This window comes from Triturus cristatus, chromosome 6 (assembly GCF_964204655.1).
Source record: "Triturus cristatus chromosome 6, aTriCri1.1, whole genome shotgun sequence".
In the NCBI taxonomy this organism is placed as follows: Eukaryota; Metazoa; Chordata; class Amphibia; order Caudata; family Salamandridae; genus Triturus; species Triturus cristatus.
In genome coordinates, this window is record NC_140589.1 from 1,480,606,452 (window position 1) to 1,480,626,574 (window position 20,123).

Below are 20,123 nucleotides of genomic sequence, written 5' to 3' on the forward strand. Positions count from 1 at the left end.
GGGTTAAGTAGAGTGTCGTGTAGTGGCATAGTGGAGTAGAGTGTTGTACATTGGAGTGTAGGGGTACACAGTGTAGTACAGTGGCATAGAGTGTAGAAGAGTGTTATAGAGTGGAGCCGAGTACATTGGAGTGTTGTACAGTAGAATAGCTTGGGGTAAACGTTCGTACTGTGGATGGGTGGGGCGTAGTGTAGAGTTGACTAAAGCAGTGGTTCCCAAACTTTTGACTTCTGGGGACCCCCATTTAATCATTACTGGAACCCGGGGACCCCAACTAAATCATTATTCGAATCCGGGGGCCCCTCATGAGTCATTACTGGAAGTCGGGGACCCCGGCCTAAGCAATATTGATGATTTGAACCACAAAACAATACACAAAAATACAAAAAAGCATTCATCAAACAAATACACAAATAACACATTTTATTTCATTAGAAAACATATAAATAAAGAAGAAATCAAAATGTAATTTTAATAGAATGGTTGGAGCTTTTCTAAATTCAATTGAGGCTGCTCATCATCCACACTATATTCAGTTTGATGCACTTGTACTGCTCCCGCAAATCAATCTGAGGATACTAATTTAATTTTTAGCCTCCAGTTTCAAATTCCTTCACATTTACAGTATGTTTAAAAATGTTCAAGTGTACATTTAGCCTTCTTATATATTTACACTTTATTGATCTGTTAATATTATTCGATTTTCAAAGTAGTTGGGGACCCCCTCAGGAGGCTTCGGTGACCCCCAGGGGTCCCCGGACCCCAGTTTGGGAACCACTGGACTAAAGCATCATATATTGGAGTGGCATCTGGTACAGTGATGTGGAGTACAGTGTACTGGCATAGCATAGAGTAGAGTAAAGTGTTAGAGAGGAGTGGTATGCTGTGTCGTACAGTGTGGCAAACTGTCGTAGAGTGGAGGGCCATAGAGTGGCCAACAACTCGTTAAAAAAAAGCACCCTGGCCCACCGCATCGAAACAAACTCAAACCACAGCAAGGAGCTCTTCAACATAATCAAAGAGTTCTCCAGCCTCCCAGCCACCGGAAATGCCATCACCTCCTCTCAGGAACTCTGCGACTCCCTAGTGGATTTCTCCCACAACAAGATCTCCACCATCTTCAGAAACTTTGATCCCAAGACACCAGCCTCAGCCATCTTGATCACACGAATGAAGAACATGACCACCTGCTCACCACCTGGGATCAGCTCACCATGCAAGACATCCCAGCCATCATGACCTCCATCCACTCCGGAGCACCCACAGACCCATGCCCCCACCACATCTTCAACCTCGGAAGACCCCTCCACAACACTGACAAACTTCGGCAGATGCATGACAAATCTCGCTCAATGGATGAGGAACAACTGTCTACAACTCAACACAGACAAGAAAGTAGTGCTGATCTTTGGAAACACCATCCCATGGAGTACTGCCAGGACTAGGACCCGGACCAACACCGACCAACTACGTCTGCAACCTCAGCATCAATATGGACAGCAAGCTCACCATGAAAAAACAAATCAACTCAGTCTCATCTGCCTGCTTCCTCATACCTCCACATGCACCGCAAGATTGGTTCCCCATCGACAGCAGACGCACCGTCACACAGGCCCTGGTAATCATCCGACTGGACTACGGTAATGCACTCAAAGCAGGAATCACATCGTGCCTACTCAAGAGACTGCAGATGATTCAGAAGCAGCAGCCAGACTCATCCTAGACCTCCCCAAGCGGACCCACATCACCCATCACCTCAAGAAGCTCCACTGGCTCACCATTCAGAAGAGATGCCAGTTCAAGATGCTGACCCATGCCTTCGAAGCCCTCCACAACCAAGGACCAGAGTACATCAACCACTGAGTGAACTTCCGCCATCCCTCCAGACTTCTGCGCTCCGCCTCCCTCGTCCTTGCCCACCCCCCCGAATTCACTGCAGCAACAGTGGAGGACGCTCCTTCTACCTCGCAGAGATGTCCTGGACTGACCTTCCTTCACACCTACAGACCTCATCCTTTCTACTGGAATTCAGAAAAGGACTCAAAATTGTTATATGGTGCCTAGGGACATTGTCGACATTGCTAAGTTAACATGAGCTTCGCTGCCATGATGCTGCTTTTGCGCACGTTACTATATGACTTTGTTTTTGCAAGACTCTGTTTGTGCCTTTCACATGAGAGCGGGCTGCTTTTGCGTTCTCTGCCTTTCCTGGAGTTTAGTCTGAACACGATGTGCAAGGTCGATAAACAATGCCCCTTGTTATTCTGTTGTGGTCAGTCCCTAGCACCTAGACATAACATGCTACACACAGCTGCAGTACTGAAGACTCGTGCTTTAATATTACGCTGTTGCATGTTGTTTTAACACACTTGGAGTAAGCCGTTCCATGGAGAAGAGCTCTGCTGTTCTTATGATGTAAACCTTACATCCAGGCTTTAAGGTATGGGGTCTGTTGTCAAAGCCCAGAGATCGTCCTTTTTATAAAATAAACTTCTTCTAGTCAAGGGGTTGGTGGTCAGGCCTAAATGCCATTATTTCCAAAGTCTTTATAAAATGACTTCTCCCTTTGTATTCTATGCAATTGTAACAATGCTAACTGTGCTAAGTTTATGCATTTTGCTGCTAGCAGTGTCAGGTATACTGTATTGTAGAGCACGATAGTTATTTATTTATTTAGGAGTTTTATATAGCACTAGCCAGACCCGAGGGTATCAGAGCACTTCACAACAGTTTTTGAGCAAGATTCATACAATAAAGCAGTATTCTACATATAGGTTCGGAAAGTCTGCGTGTGCTGAGCAGCATTGAGGTAGTACGTGAGTCCTGAGATAACCTCATAGATTGCACGTTGTTTTGGGGTGGATACAATAAAGCAGTATTCTGCATATAGGTTCAGAAGTCCAAGTGTGCTGAGCAGCATTGAGGTATTCCGTGAGTCCTGAGATAACCTCATAGAGTGCACGTTGTCTTGGGGTTGAACCACTTAGGTGGGGGGAGCAGTTAGGGGTCAAATGGCAGGAAGGAGGTAAGTCTTAGAGCTACAATGTCTGGGAGAGACGACGAGCAGGGATTTGCATTTAGATGGCGGCTATCCATTCTGGAGGGGGCGGTTGAGGAAAAGGACTTTTAGGTGTTTTTTTAATTTTGTGAAGGATGAGATAGTCGTGATCCCGACTTGGATGGCATTCCAGATTTTGGGCGCATTTCCGGCGAAGGTCCGTGCGGCAGTTTTTTGTTTGCGTGTTTTCATTGGGATGAGTAGTAGGGTGCTGGAGCTCCTGAGGTTCCTTGTCTGACCAGCCCTTTTTGAGTTTAGCATCCAAATACTCAGGTTTTCCTGTGTGCAGAGCTTTGTGTGTGAGGCAGGCAATTCTGAAACTGGCACGCAATTTGACTGGGAGCCGTTTTAGTTCTCTGAGTGCTGGTGAAATGTGGTCGTATTTCCTGATTCCAGTGACCATTCTATCTGCTGCGTTGAGAGTAGTTTTGAATGGGAGCTGGGTGAGATTTTGTTTTACCAGTGAGGGTGGCATTCCCATAGTCGAGTCTGGATAGCACCAGTGATTGGGGGGCTTGTTTGAGGTCGTTGGTTGGGATGAATGGTTTTATTTTGTTAAGTAGCTTCAGGTTGACTAAGGCACTCTTTGCGGAGTTCTTGATGTGTTTGGCCATGTCGAGTTTTGAGTCTAGGGTGATTCCTAATGATTTAACGGAGTGGGTCAGAGTGTGATTGCCGTTAAGAGCATCCAGAGCTTTTAGCCATTCCGAAATATGAGGGTTCTCTTCTTTGTTGGAGATGAGGAGGATTTCGGTTTTATCTTGGTTGAGTTTTAGGTGGTTAAGTGACAGCCAAGGTTGGATTTCTTTTAGAGTGACATTTAGTTTGTGAATGTCAACTATGGAGGAGGTTTCTAGATAGATCTTGGTGTCATCTGCATAGAGGTGGAAAGGGATGTTAGCATTTTTGAGTAGGGTGGTGATGGGTTCCAAGTATATGTTGAACAGTTGAGGTGAGAGCACTGAACCTTGGGGGATGCCCCTGTTGACGGGGTTTAGGTCGGAGGTAAAGTTTTTTTTGGGTATCCTTTGTGAACGGCTGTGTAAGAAGGAGGAGAACCAGCGTAGGACCACCTCATCAGCACCTACCCTTCATGCAAAGCCTTGATGAGAAGTTGGTGATCCGCCGTGTCAAAGGCTGCCGATAGGTCTAGGAGAATGAGGAGGCAACATTGGTCGGAATCGAGGGATTTGTGGATGTCGTCTGTGATATTAAGGATCGCGGTCTCGGTGCTATGGCCTTTTCTGAAACCCGATTGGTGGAGGTCAAGAAGGTTGATGCTATCCATGTGCTGAGTCAGTTGTTGGAGGACGCCTTTTTCAAGGGTTTTGGATAGGAGGGGGAGATTGGAGATCGGTTTGAAGTTATTCAGTTCCTTGGAGTCAAGGCCTGTTTTTTTAGTAGTGGCGTAACTTGGCCAACTTTGAGGCATTAAGGTATGATGCCGGTTCTCAGGGAGGTTTGTTGCCTGATGATTTTTAACAGTTTGTTAGGCCTGTTTTTTGCGTTGTCCAGGTGGCTCAGAAGAAGGTGGGTTTTTCGCTGCTGATGTGTTTTTTGTATTTCCTTTGGGCTGCTTTGAGTTGGTCGAGTAGGCTTGAGGAGGGGTTGCTCCTCCATAGTCTTTCTGTAGCTCTTAACTGTCTTCTTTCGTTGTTAACGTACGTGTTGAACCAATATCTGGATGGGATGTTGCTGTTTTTTTCAGTTAAAATAAACGTTTTGAACTATTTCAGTGACTCTGCCAACTCTCATTGTGGACAAGTATGAGTGAGTGAGCGAAAGAGTACGTCTTGCTCCCGCTATTCCTGAGAGAGTAGGGAGTGTTGTGTTCTGGGTTGTCTAATCATTTTGTAGCTCCGTGATATTTGGAGGAGAACGAATCAGACATTATAGCTAGTCTGTCTTGGGAATTTGGTCACTAATGTGGTAGGTTGGTACACCCCTATACACTGAGGTCTTGTTTTCCTGTGCATAGTGCTGTGTATGTGCAGAATCCCTGTAACAATACCTGGATGTTCGACTAAGCCTCGGCAGCAGTAGTCTCAGCGTACAGCAGAGTGGCGTACTGTGTAGTTGCATACACTAGAGTGGCATACAGTGGAGTTGCATACAGTGGAATGGCGTACAGTGTATTAGTGTACAGTGTAGTGGCATACAGTGGAATAGCATATAGTTGAATGCGTAGAGTGGGATAGCATACAGTGGAGTGGCGTAATGTGGAATAACCTACAGTGGGGTGGCATACAATGGAATGGCGTAGAGTGGCATACAGTGGAGCAGCGTACAGTGGAGTGGCATACAGTGGATTAGCATGGAGTGGCATACAGTGGAATAGCATGGAGTGGCATACAGTGGAGTGGGGTAGAGTGGAATAGCACATTGTGGATTGACATGGAGTGTAATAACATACAGTGGAGTGGTGTACAATGTAGTGGCCTAGAGTGGAATAGAGCAGAGTGAGCTGGCGTACAGTGTATTAGGGTACATCGGAGTGGCGTACAGTGTAGTGGTATAGAGTGTAGTAGCTTACAGCGGAGTGGCATCAGTGGAACAGTGTGGAGTTGAGTGGAATAGCATACACTGGCGTTGCATACTATGGAATAGCATAGAGTGAAGTGGCATACAGTGGAAAAGCATACAGTGGAGTGTCGTAGTCTGGAGTGGTGCACAGTTAAGTGCTGGGTCTGGTGGCTAAGTGAACTAATGCGTCCACTGTAGGGGCCTGTGTTCCACCTCATGGTCACAGGTTAAAATCTAGGCAGGTGCACTCAGCCTTTCATCCTTCTGCGGTGGATAAAATGAATACCATTGAGTTGGGTAACAATAAACATCTGTTATTCAGTGCCAAGATACCCTTGGGTGAACGTGAACTCTACAAATACACATTATGTTATGGTGTACAGTGGTGTGGTGTTCGGATGTACATTACATTTGGCAGGAATATACAATATGTACAGAATAACATAGGACATCGATCTGCGCTGCCTTGCGTTTCTTCTAATTTACCAAGAGCCTTTGCCATCGCACCTGAACAACGTTGGACGATCAACTGCTCTTTCGAGACCGCCACCTTCCCTGATGACTGGAAACACACAGAAGTCAACCCTCTCCTGAAGAAACCCTCTGCGGACCCGACAGACCTCAAGAACTTCAGGCCCTTCTCCCTGCTTCCCTTCACATCCAAGGTGATCAAAAAGGCCGTCAACACCCAGCTAGCAAACTTCATCTAAGCTAACAACGTCCTGGACATCTACCAATCCTGATTCCGAAGCAACCACAGCACCGAGGTCGCCCTACTTGCCACCACCAACATCCGCCCCCTCCTCGACCAGGGCAAAACGGCAGCCCTCATCCTCCTGGACCTCTCAGCTGCATTCGACACAGTCTCCCACTGCACCCTAGCCACCGGACTCCAGGATGCTGGCATCCACGGCAAGGCCCTCGACTGGATACGTTCCTTCCTCACCAGCAGTACTCAGTGGGTCAGACTCCCTCCCTACCTCTTGGAACCGACAGAGACCAAATGTGTAGTGCCCCAGGGCTTCTCCCTCAGCCTCACCCTCTTCAACATCTACATGACCCCCCTCACAACCATCATCAGGAACTACGGGCACAACATCGTTTCTTATGCCGCTGACACTCAGTTGATCCTCTCCCTCACCAATGAAGCCAACATCACCAAACACTGCTTCCCAGAAGGGATGAAAGCCGTCTCGACCTGGATGAAGACCAGCTGCCTGAAACTCAACTCAGAAAAGACAGATGTCCTCATCCTTGGCTCCACCCCCTCTGCATGGAATGACTCCTGGTGGACCACACGGGAAACCTCAGCATCATACTAGACTCATCACTCACAATGAACCGCCAGTTCAACGCCGCATCCTCGACCTGCTTCAACACCCACCACATGCTCCAAAAGACTTTCAGATGGATCCCAGCCGAATCCAGAAAAACCATAACGCACGCACTCATCAGCAGCGGACTGGACTAAGGCAACGCTCTCTACAACGGATTCAATAAGAAACTCCGTCACAAACTCCAGATTGTCCAGAGCGCCGCAGCCAGACTGATTCTCAACATCCTCTGTTGCAGTCACATAACCCAACACCTGTGTGTTCTCCACTGGCTTCCAGTTGAAAGAAGAATAACCTTAAAACTCCTCACCCACGCATACTAGGCCCTTCACATCACCGGACCCACATACATGAACAGTCACCTCTCCTTCCATGCACCCACAAGACACCTCCGATCAGCCCAGCTCTCTCTGGCCACCATCCCTCGTATCAACAAGACTAGAACAGAAGGAAACATCTACCTCCGGCAATCTCCCTCATTGCCTCTCTTCAGGAAGGACCTCAAGATCTGGCTCTTCGGATGACCCCAGCACTCTAGGGAGCCTCCCCCTCTCCCCCCAGCACCTTCAGACCCTCACAGGTCAGTAGTTGGGCTTCAGCAACCCTGATTGACTCTGATTGATTGACCAAGCAATGCAGGGCCAAGCATGGTGGCCTTGTGTTGCTTTTTAAGTGGGACCTAAGAATTGCGTTGCCCATGAGAGACCATGTGTGACTCAAGGGTAACACAATACAATAATACATCTGCTACTTAGTTATATATTGTGACATGGTATACTGTGGTAACTTCGCTGTATACCGCGGTGCATGCCAGTGACAAGACAGTATATAATTGGCTAATGGCTTTCTTTAGAAAATTAAAAGGCTAGCATATATATTTGAATACGCTTTACCTGTGTTCTTGGTTAGGGCTTTAATTAAAGGTGAGTAGTAGGTTTTATTATTATTCTCTGCCTATTACTACAAATTGTTAATAGGTAGGGACATCGCTACCGCCAGCACCGGGGGTCACGCTGACATCGCCGCCGTGAGGGCAACGGCCAGCATTGAACGACACCTTCCAGACGCCCCAGCAAGACGACCGCGGTGACGCGGTAGAGCGCGCCTGGAGGCGCTTAAAACAGCCAGCAGCCTCCCGCAGCGCAGGACATCGCTACCGCCAGCACCGGGGGTCACGCTGACATCGCCGCCGTGAGGGCAACGGCCAGCATTGAACTACACCTCCCAGACGTCCCAGCAAGACGACTGCTGTGACGCGGTAGAGCGCGCCTGGAGGTGCTTAAAACAGCCAGCAGCCTCCCGCAGCTCGGGACACCGCTACCGCCAGCACCGGGGGTCACGCTGACATCGCCGCCGTGAGGGCAACGGCCAGCATTGAACTACACCTCCCAGACGCCACAGCAAGACGATCGCTGTGACGCGGTAGAGCGCACCTGGAGGCGCTTAAAACAGCCAGCAGCCTCGAGTGGCGCGGGACATCGCTACCGCCAGCACCGGGGGTCACGCTGACATCGCCGCCGTGAGGGCAAAGGCCAGCATTGAACTACACCTCCCAGACGCCCCAGCAAGATGACCGCTGTGACGCGGTGACGCGGTAGAGCGTGCCTGGAGGCGCTTAAAACAGCCAGCAGCCTCACGCAGCGCGGGACATCCATACCGCCAGCACCGGGGGTCACGCTGACATTGCAGTCGTGAGGGCAATGGCCAGCATTGAACTACACCTCCCAGACGTCCCAGCAAGACGACTGCTGTGACGCGGTAGAGCGCGCCTGGAGGTGCTTAAAACAGCCAGCAGCCTCCCGCAGCTCGGGACACCGCTACCGCCAGCACCGGGGGTCACGCTGACATCGCCGCCGTGAGGGCAACGGCCAGCATTGAACTACACCTCCCAGACGCCACAGCAAGACGATCGCTGTGACGCGGTAGAGCGCACCTGGAGGCGCTTAAAACAGCCAGCAGCCTCGAGTGGCGCGGGACATCGCTACCGCCAGCACCGGGGGTCACGCTGACATCGCCGCCGTGAGGGCAAAGGCCAGCATTGAACTACACCTCCCAGACGCCCCAGCAAGATGACCGCTGTGACGCGGTGACGCAGTAGAGCGTGCCTGGAGGCGCTTAAAACAGCCAGCAGCCTCCCGCAGCGCGGGACATCCATACCGCCAGCACCGGGGGTCACGCTGACAATGCAGTCGTGAGGGCAATGGCCAGCATTGAACTACACCTCCCAGACGCCCCAGCAAGACGACCGCTGTGATGCGGTAGAGCGCGCCTGGAGGCGCTTAAAACAGCCAGCAGCCTCCCGCAGCGCGGGACGCGCTCTGGCCGCGCCCGGGCAAAGCACGGGCCAAGGGCGGGCCCGTCCATGCCCGTCTGAGTCAGGAGGAGGCAGGGCTGGGCCACCCCCGTGGTTTGCGCCACACACGTTCCTGCCTGTGAGTATATTGTAATTTCAGTTGCAAGCTAATTTTTTCTGGGAGTTTGCTAAAATATCAATCAGTGGACTTTTTGACAAGGTAAAAGCTGGAAACTGGGTATCTCTGTAGTTTGCTCACCGCTGTAAGCCCAATAGCTTATTTTTGTTCGTCACCCACCCGTTTCAATTGATATGGGGAAACGAAAGTCCGAGATAATAAAACCGCCAGGGAAATCCCTGATTCAAAAAAAGGACCCAAAAAACTGGTCTTCATTATTGAACTATTTGACGGGTGCTGTGGGGGCAATCGAAAGACAGATAAGTACAGTGAAAGAGACACTAAATGCAGAAAGCAGGAGAGAAACACAAATTCCAACCCAAACAGAGGCAGACAGGAAAAAATCCCATACAGAAGGAGCCTTGTCATAATAGTGAGGTAAACGTAGTTCCATCGTCGATAAAGGGCCTTGAAATGATAATGAAAGAAGTACTGAGTAAGATGGATGAAAGATTCAAAAGTATCAAAATGATCTTAGATAAGATCTATGAGAAAACCATAGCCAGTAATAAACAGCAGGATAACAAGAATGAGACTAGAAGGAGATCAAGATTACAAGAAATAGTAGCAACGAGTCCATTAGTAAAAGCACTTCACTAAATAAGAACAATATAGATATGAGATGCAGAGATGAAAGAGGGGACCTAGGTTATAAAAGGAAATACGATCCTCAAGGCATTAATGCCCAAATATTTCCAACTGGCCAAAATCTCCCATCACAGTATACAACGAGTCAATTAAGTGATGTTAATAATATGTCAAGTCCCGCCCAGAGAAGTGTTACTACACACAAGCTCCAAGCTAATCAGCCGCTTCCAATCTCTACTCAGAGTAATATTGGGCAATGTATAAACTCTTTAGAACTTCCTCCTGAGGCAACCCCATATTCTATAATTTTAACAAATGTCCCGCAACTAATTGATCAAGAAAGAGAATCTTGGGAGACCCTGAGAAACAAATCCTTACACTGGCTGAATACAAAGACAGGCCTGGATAGAGTATTATTCAGAGAGTTTAAAATGGCGAGAAGAATAGCGTGGGTGGGGAAAACGCCCAAAAATATAGCTGGGGACTGTATAGTTTTAACATTTGCCTCAACCCACCTAGTACATATAATATTGGAACGTCTTGGGAGTTTTCTAATTGACCCTCGAGGTATTCATTTGGTCCCTTTAGGGTTTTGTTATAAACCATCTACAGTAAGGGATCCTAAGAACCAGCTATACCCAAAAAGTTCCTGTTATAACATCCCTATAGCAAATAGATTTGAAAGTCTATATAGCTTAGAAGACCAGGCTTGACTCGAAGAAACTAGTCCATTACAATCCCGATGCTTAACTATGACCTCTGAGGAACAACCGGCAAATGATCGATTTGTATTAGAACTTAAACCTACTAATTTTGCAGACGAGATAGCTACACTAGACGGAATCTGTATAGACGGCAACAATTTGCTAAAACTGATGTTTTGGAACGTGGCAGGGCTACTAACAAAGTTAGAAAACACAGAGTGGCGCAGTTTTGTAGACGATTTCCACATTTTATGTTTGCAAGAAACGTGGGTAAAGGAGCCTGTTCATTTGTGTGGTTATCGCTCCTATCAAATGCTTGCAGTTGGAAGAAAATATGGGAGGGCGAAGGGGGGGCTGGCTATTTATGTCTCAAATATGTTAAATTTAAGGAAAATTACAGTGAAATTTGAAGATGTGAATTATCAATTAATGGAGATATGTATGGGGAGCAAGCAAAGTTTAATGCTGGTAAATTTTTATAACAATGCATCATCAGATAAAATTGTGAGAATTATCACGAATCTGCTAAATACCTTAGTAAAAATTGTAACAGAAACAAGCGGGGCCATGTCTATTATTTGGGGGGGGGAGGGATTTTAATATAGCACTATGTGCAAAAATTGGCACCTATGTCTGTGGGGTTGTAAATGAAAATGGTGAATGTCAATCTCACTTCACTCACACCCAATATGGGAATATTTTAAACTGATTGATGCATGAGTTTGACTTAGGCTATGCGAATGAATTATGTAATGAGTGGGCGCCGTTTGAGAGTACATTCCACGGGAGAGGCTGCTCCACTGTGATAGATTACATCTTACTCTCTTCAAATTTGGCATCAAAAACGTTTCAATTTGTTACCCACGATGTCACATTGAGTGATCATTTTCCTTTGAGTTTATCGCTGAACTTGTTGACTAGTAAAAATAACCACGTTTTTAAGAATACATACCCCCCAGAACAATTGGAATTGAACAAGAGAAATGGATACTCTCTAAAATGGCAGCTGGTAGATCCGGTAGAAATAACTCACAAAGTAGTGGTGAAAAGTAAACTAAACTATCAATAGATGCACTACTAGCGGAAAATGTAACGAATGATATAATCTTGGCATCCTTTCAAGAGGTTACCAGAGTTATAAACGAGGTGCTATGGAAAACCAGTAGAAGTTCCGTGAAAAAGGATAAAGGATGGTTTGACTCAAAGTGCACCAAAGCCTATTCCAAACTGAACAGAGAGACCCATACAATCCCCCGGGACCAAATTAAACTGAGGGAGGCAAGGAAGGATTATTCAAATATAATAAAACAACGTAAAAGGGAAATTAAGGAGGGGCACTGGCAAACATTACAGGAAGCGGCCAAGTCTAAGGACGGGGCGGCTTTCTGGAAAGCAGTCCGGGCACCCTTCCTGGAGTCAGATGATACCCCAAAAATAGAAATAGCCATAACGGAAGACAAATGGGTAGAGCATTTTGCCAAAATTTTTAGTAATCACGTTTCCGGAGATTTACAAGAATTCACAGATAAAGAAGATTTTAAGCCTACCTCATTGCAGCAAGTACAAACAAATAATCTCCAAATTACATTAGAAGAGGTTAATATGGCAATACTAGCAAGTAAGGGGGGAAAGGCACCAGGCCCCGATGGGATTCCTCTTGACTTGTATAGGACAAACGTAGATTTATGGGGACCCATACTGACACAAATATTAAGGGCTAGCAGCCCTTAAAAATATATCGAGACCTGGAGCCAATCAATTTTGGTCCCAATATTTAAAAAGGGTAATAGACACGATCCGGCATGCTATCGCCCAATATCTTTATTAGATTCTACTGCCAAAATTCGTAGGGCGGGTCATATTGGCTAGACTACAGGAATGGGGGGAGGAAAAGAAGATTTTGTCAGACCTGCAATACGGGGTCCGTAAGGGATTGGGAACCATCGAACAGAGTCTTAATCTGAGCATTCTAATGGGGAAGTATGCTCATTTAAAAAGAGGAAAGCTATATTTAGCATTCGCAGATCTAACCGCAGTGTTTGATTGTGTGGTACACGAGAAGCTGTGGGGGATCCTCGAAGGCATACGGGTAAATCGTGACATTATAGACTTTGAGAGATACGTACCAGAATGCCAAGGCGAGAGTACGCTATGGTAATGATGGTGCATGTGCAATATTTTTTCCAATAAAGAAGGGGGTCAGGCAAGGGTGTGTCCTGGCTGCCTATCTTTTTAATCTTTATACAAATGGTCTGGAAAACGCTTTGCTCCAATCAGGTCACGACTTTCCAGTAATCAATGGTCGCCCCATTCTATCTTTAATGTATGCGGACGGCGCAGTTTTAATGTGTCGAACCCAGGTAGGATTGCAAAGATTATTAGATAGCTATGTGGATTTTATGTCTGAGTTGGGTCTAAGGGTTAATACATCAAAAACCTTTATCATGAAATGTGGCAGAGGGACTAAAAAATGTAGAGACCTTCTCATAGATAATCACAAAATTAATTTTGTCAACACTTTGAGCTACCTAGGTATTTTATTTGATCATAACTTAACATGGGTTCAAGCGGTTCAAACGAGAAGACTTGTTTTTATTAAGACAACTGCTGCTCTATACAACTTCTCAAAGAAATTAGGTACAAGGCCCCCGCAAATATTGTTACAAATTTATAGAGCGAAATGCATATCCTCAGCTATGTATGGCTCTGGATTATGGGGGCATTCTAATGTCCAATCACTCCAGTTAATTGAAAATAAATTTTTGAGATATATACTGGCACTTCCCAGAAGTACATCATCGTACGTCTGCCACGCAGAATTAGCCGTCCCATTTCTAACAGATATAATTAAGACAGAGCCAGTGCTGCTGTGGCACAGGCTGTGGACAAACGAGGAAACTCATGTAAATCAAGATGTTTTTAAGGATGTTATGGGAATGACTGATGTAATGAATTTAAAATGGTTAAAATATGTTTGTGACTTTTTAAATGACTTAGGACATCCTAATTTCTATAAGGACCCATGTACTATGAGAATGATATCTAGGAAGGAGCTGAAAAGAAAATGTATGGCACTCCTAGAATCACGACGGCTATCGAAAGAACTATCTAAGCCTACCGTAGTACATCACCAAATGACAATGACTACATATAACATGCAACCCTATCTTATTCTGGTTTCTAGCCAATATGAAAGACTACTGCTAGCCAGATTTAGATTAGATATTTTTCATCGCATGATAAGCTTCCCAAAAGCGAAGGAATGGTCACAAGAGATGCAATTATGCCCCTTTGATGATACTTCAATACAATCTACAATTCATACCGTATTTCTTTGTAGATTTTATACTTTGATAAGAAAAAAATGGTTGTTACCAATTTTAAAGAAATTAGATTTTAAAAAATGTCGACCAGCGTTTTTAATATTACAATTTTTAAATAATGAATTTGTTACTTGGTGCCTGACAAATTTTTTGAAAAACGTGGTAAAATGTAGGAAATCTATTACATTATGAATTAGGTGGATTCCCTATAAGTAGGAATACTCCTTACCATGTAAATGTGATGCTCTTTTTGTATATGTATAAATTGTGCAATTTTTTTTTAGTTTATTATGTATTTATTTATGATGATGCTTTTATGATTATTGTTAATAGTAATCAAATAAAGTTTTTCATTCATTCAATAGGTAGGGAAATTAATTTATATTTTTCTAAATATTTTTATGAAATAAAGCACAACTACCTACGAAGTTTAACTTTTTTAAGCAATGTGCAGTTTTTAAAATTATTTTTAAGTTGTGCGGTAATTTCTCTGTATTTCCACAGCACTCTGTACGCATTTTTATAAAGAATTAAATATGTAAAACATAAAATATACACTGTAGTACACTATATTTGTGACATATAGTGTATTGGAGAGTTTTTTTTGTTTTTCTTACATATATATTTTTTTAATTGTTTTATGTACCGTAGTACCTCCTTAGTATTACTGCTGTACTCTGTGAAATGGTTTAAAAATAAATAAAAACTAATTAAATTTTCCCTACCTATTACCACTTTAAGTGGAAATAGGTAGGGGAACATTATAAAACCTAATGCTTACCTATATCTAAGTCTGTAACCCAGAACACAGGGAAAGTGGACTTTGAAACAACATGGCTGCTTTTAACTATTGTATCACATAATGTACTATTGCATTACTTAATGGCTTGCCATTGCTAAGTACCACTATAGTTTTGTGAAATACCGCAAATTACAGCAACAACAGATATCACTAAGTTAAAATTCCTTAAAAGTTGAAAAATATACTTACCTGTGCTACCCAAAAAGATCATCTCCACACCATATTATATACTCCTGCCAAATTTCATTCAAATCCTTTCTGCCATTTTCGTGCTACATGTGAGTACAAAGTCTATAAAAAAATGGATTGGTGCCAAAACTTGTTTTGGACCCCCCTTTTTCTTTGCACCCCCTTGGCAAATCTCCGTGAAACTTTGCATCATCTGTCAATGTAGAAAAAGGAATAGGTTGGCAAAGCTTTGTGGAGATTCGTCAAACAGGCGCAAAGTTATTAGCGACCAAACATTTGCGAAATTCTTCTCTCTGGGAATCCTAACTATAACTACAGATTGGCTACCTCTACACCAAGTGATATAAGTTGTGCTTGATGAGACCTTCTTAAGGTAACAGAATCCTGTATATATCAGGAAAGTCCAAGTGTTTAAATAGGACATTTTTTATGTATGTTGTTTTGAATTTTAAGTCTATTTTTAAAATTGTTTTGTATATGTGACTAGTGTTGTGCTTTAGCCTTTCAATGCAATGTCTAATTTTCTTTATCTGTATATTTCTCATCAATTTCCAATTATTCTGTAGTACACTGAAGATGAAGCTAGAAAACTTGGAGTGGTTGGCTGGGTTAAAAATACAAGACAAGGGACGGTAATTGGCCAAGTACAAGGCCCAGAGGATAAGGTTGAGACCATGTAAGTGCAATAGTGCCTTCGCTTCTTAATTTTGATCATTATGGAGTTCATGCAAAGTACTTTCAAATGTATCATTTGCCCTGTATACAAAGAGGCTTGATATGTCATGCATTTATTTTTTATTTCCTAACCGATAAAATTGCAAAACATTATAATGAGGTATAATGAGTGATCATCATTTTAAGGTAAATTTGTTGCATCTGTGTGTAAGTATGATATATTTTGGTGCAAAATAATGTTTACAGTACACACTAATTCAAGCACAGAAAACGTCCGTCTTACATGTCGAATGGGCAGCACACTAAGATGATCGCTAGTTTTATAAGCTTTGTGAAGTAGCAGAAAAGGGGATTCTAGAAAACAGTTGTCTTCAAATGTATAAAGCATATGTTGTGCTTGGCCCTAGTCAGTGCCCTAGCAGACTTTGATAATGTGTCTTATTTTATTGTATGCTTTTACTCTTATGGCTGCGTTGGCCGAATAAAGTTTTATGAAATGTGAAAAAAATGTGTCTTGTTATACAAAGTTTGTCTTTACCCTAATCGTGTGCCTTGGTATTTGTCTACACATCCATTTGACAAATAGAACAGATCCCTTAAATGGTATGTTAAATGATTAAATTACTACGATATGCTTGTCTTTTTCACAGATTATTCCTTTACCATTGTTAGTTATGTGGCTTGATAATAGTGTGCAGGATGGTAACCCTGTTAATGGAGTTCAGGGAACATATTAGATATAATTAGGTTTCTGCATGATATGAGGTGGATTTTATAGAACTAATTAGACCCTGAAGTTTTAAAAATAGCCTCTAGGTTTTTTCAAGGTTAGTGGTGGTCTATGGTATTTTTTTTTTCATTCATTCCCCCACACTGTTGAAGGATATGCATCCTATCAATGTTGAAAGCTAACTGAAATGAAAATGTATCGCTTCGGTTCATTACTTAACCATTATCCATAGATGTGTATAATATTTTTCCAAGGCTTAAGTTTTGTTAACACTGTTTTTGTCCCACATGCCAGGGCAGTAGCTAAGATGAGGGGTACTATCTGGGCCCTGTGGAAAGATAACTGAGAGTGTTGCAAAGGGGTGGTTGCATGGGGCAGCTGTTGAATACTGTAACAGTGTACGGAAGGGAGTGGAAGGGTTTATTGGGACTGGGAATTTCTGGGAAACGTATGCCAAATCTATTCATTGACAGGCCTCTTCTCATAGAAATGCTCTTCTTTCTATGCTTTGCTGATTTGCATAGTGTAATCCAGTTTTATGGTTTACAAGAAAATCAATAAAATTTAAAAAAGAAAAATAGGTATTGTGCACTGAAAGGCCGTGGCTTCCTTTGAACAATATTTTCAGCAAATAGATAGATTTTTTTAAATATCTTTTTTCTTCAGAAGCCTTTTACTTTCTCGTCAAAAATCTAATGCTGTGTTGTATTTTTTCAAATATTTTATTAGCTATTAAATATAATTGCACCAAGCAATTTCCAATTGTCGCAGATGTATACCCGGCTTAACTCCCAGTTAGTGATTGTTTTTTGTTCATGTGAAAATTACGTTAACCTTCTTATAGTGTGAACTCTAGATCTAAAAGAATGTTGTGTGGTTTAGAGAACATTATCGAGCCCTCGCCTTCCTTTCTTCCTTCATTTACATATTTAGAAAAGTGTATCCTCATTAAGTTCTGGTCTGGAGGAGGAGCCTAGCGCGCAACCAAGATGGCCGCGTAGGTGCGAAGCTCCCGAGGACCTCCGCGACCTCCTGAATTAATCCTGATTATATCCTGTCTTTGACGAGGGGACTGTGTCTGTGTACCCGAGCTGAGGCGGCACCCGTTTTCCGTTTTCGAATCGGACCCCGGACACTGGTGGGAGCACCGATCGAAGATTGCGGCCCTCTCCGCGCAGGCCCCCCGGATTGGAGTTGTGGGGCGATCCGGGGACAAAGCGAACAACAACGGCGGGCAGGGCTGGGCGACTCGCGTACCCCGCGCTTTCACTTTCGCTTTTGCGCCCTCCTTGCCTCAAGCGAGGTAGGGTTGCGGAGCGGGGTGCGGTGGTGTGGCCTTGCCCCTGTGCCCGGCTGACCCGCCGGCTGTGAGTTGTCCTGCGGTGCAGTGGTCAACCCCCCCCCGGAACCCGTGAACTGGTTTATCGGCCCTTTCGAGGAGATTGGCACGACTTTGGGAGTGCGACATGTCCACAAAGCAAGATGGCGACCGGGCCAAGGTGAAATCGACCCGCCGCGGCCCGGCACATCAGTCAAACAGTATGGACCGCTACACCCTCCAGAAGGGATCCCCAGAGGCACAGCGTACATCCCCCGCGGGCCCGGCTGAGGCGTCTGCTCAGCCCGCGGATCTGACCCTCCGGGACGTCATGGGCGCCATTGCCGAAATGAAGGCCTCGGTGGACCAGCGCTTTGATACTCTGGCGCAGAAGATAGACTCGGCCCTGGTGGAGGTGGGCCTAGTGAGAGCCGACTTGTCTAAAACAAATGACCGGGTCGATTCCCTGGCCCACACCACCTTAAGTCTCACTACAGACGTGGCGGTCCTTCAAAAGGAGGTGCACCGGCTTGGCCAGGCGAGCGCCATGATGGACCGTCGATTGGAGGACGCCGAGGGTCGGGCCCGGAGGAACAACGTTCGTATTGTCGGGGTGCCGGAGGGACGGGAGGAGGAGGCGGCAGATTTGTTTGTGGAAGACCTGATCCTCACCCATCTCCAGCCCCGGGGGCTGAGTAAACTTTTTGCGGTGGAACGTGCTCACAGGGTCCCCGGAGGAAGACCTAAGGTCGGAGCTCCGCCGCGGCCTCTCATTGCCCGGATTTTTAACTTTCGGGACAGAGACGCTATCTTGCAGACTTCCAGGCTACAGGGACCGGTCAAGCTTGATAATATGGACGTGAATTTCTACCCTGACTTTACTCCGACGGTCCAAAAGCAGAGACTGAGTTTTCTCGGAGTTAAACGTCGCCTACGGGACATGAACCTTAAGTACTCAATGCTTTTTCCAGCTAAGCTGAGGGTGGAGGTGGATGGTCGCACGCATTTTTTTGACCGTCCCGAGGCGGCTGGGGACTGGTTGGATACTCTGCCTGGGGATCGGGGCCGGGGGGGTGGGGGGGGGTGCGGTTGGCGGGGAGGGCGCACCGGATCAGAACTGAGGGGTGAATAGTAGGCCTTGCTCTGGACAACATTTTGGTTACCATTCACTGATCGTGTATGTTCCCCTCCTATGGAGGTCGTACGGGGTCCGTTGGGGGCTTTCCCTCCTCCTCTGGGGGACTAGTTAGTTTTTCATCTATGGGGCGACAGGCACACTGCACTTTGGGGGGGCTGTCTGGGCTCATGCAGGGGTGCAGGGAGGGGGGAGTTCTGTTGGGATGGGTGGGTGGGGGTGGAGTGTTGTTTGTTTGCACCGCAAGGCGAACCCTTTACTGTATTGTTGTTTTTGAGATGCTCTTTGGGGGACGATTGATGGCTTTCATGTATGATGGGGGGTAGGGACCTGACTGTGTTATCATGGAACGTTAATGGACTGGGGGATAGGATTAAGCGTGGTGTGGTCCTGCAGTATCTGAAACGAATTTCACCAGATGTGATCTTCCTGCAGGAGACACACCTTATAGGTAATTCCTTTCATGCCATGAATCGGAGAGGCTATCGCTTGGTGGCCCATTCGGGCTTCACCTCGGGCTCGCGGGGGGTGGGCATCATGATTAAGAACTCGCTCCCATTGGAGATTGATGAGGTGCGCCATGATGAGAGGGGACGTTACACTGGCTTGGTGGGTAGAATGGAGGGCAGAGTGGTCGTTTTTGTATCAGTGTACGTTCCGCCGGGGTTGCAATCTACCACGTTTGCGGACCTGGGGCGCCTCCTCCTTGACCTCCCGGATGGGCTTCTGGTAGTTGGGGGGGACTTTAATGCGGTGGCTTCAGGGTCTATGGATCGTCATCCCCCCAGGGACCTCCCCCGGGCGCAGGCGTGGCTGTCCGGCCTCTCAGATACACTAGGATTGGTAGATTGCTGGCGACTAAAGCATCCCGCTCAGCTGCAATACACCTTCCACTCGGGTGCCCATGGTAGCCTCTCGCGGCTTGATTATATCCTTGTTCCTGCGGCCTATGCTGGGAGGGTGGGAGAGGTGCGCCATTTGGCGCGGGGTATTTCAGATCACTCCCCACTACTGCTGCATCTGGATGTCTTCCCGAGGGGGGAGGGCAGGGTGGCCCCAATTAATGCCTGGTATCTGCGCGACCCCACTATTCGAGCCGAATTGATCAAATCCTTGCAGCGGTACTTTGAGGAGAATGTGGGGTCTGTCCCTTCTGCCATCTCCCTTTGGGAGGCTTTTAAGGTAGTTCTTAGGGGGGAGGCCCTCTCCTTTATCTCCCATGCCCGGAGGCGCGAGCGGGAGGAGGTAACCCGGGTGGAGGCCGAAATTACTG

General features: G+C 45.8%; 1 protein-coding gene across 1 annotated transcript in view; it reads left to right on the forward strand.

Moving 5' to 3' along the window:
* ACYP2 (acylphosphatase 2) overlaps window positions 1-20,123 on the forward strand; it is a 639,220-nt gene that overhangs the window by 97,345 nt on the left and 521,752 nt on the right. The window contains exon 3 of the mRNA XM_085612596.1: window positions 15,559-15,668. Coding sequence (XP_085468722.1) covers window positions 15,559-15,668 — 110 coding nt within the window. The remainder of the gene's footprint in view (window positions 1-15,558; window positions 15,669-20,123) is intronic.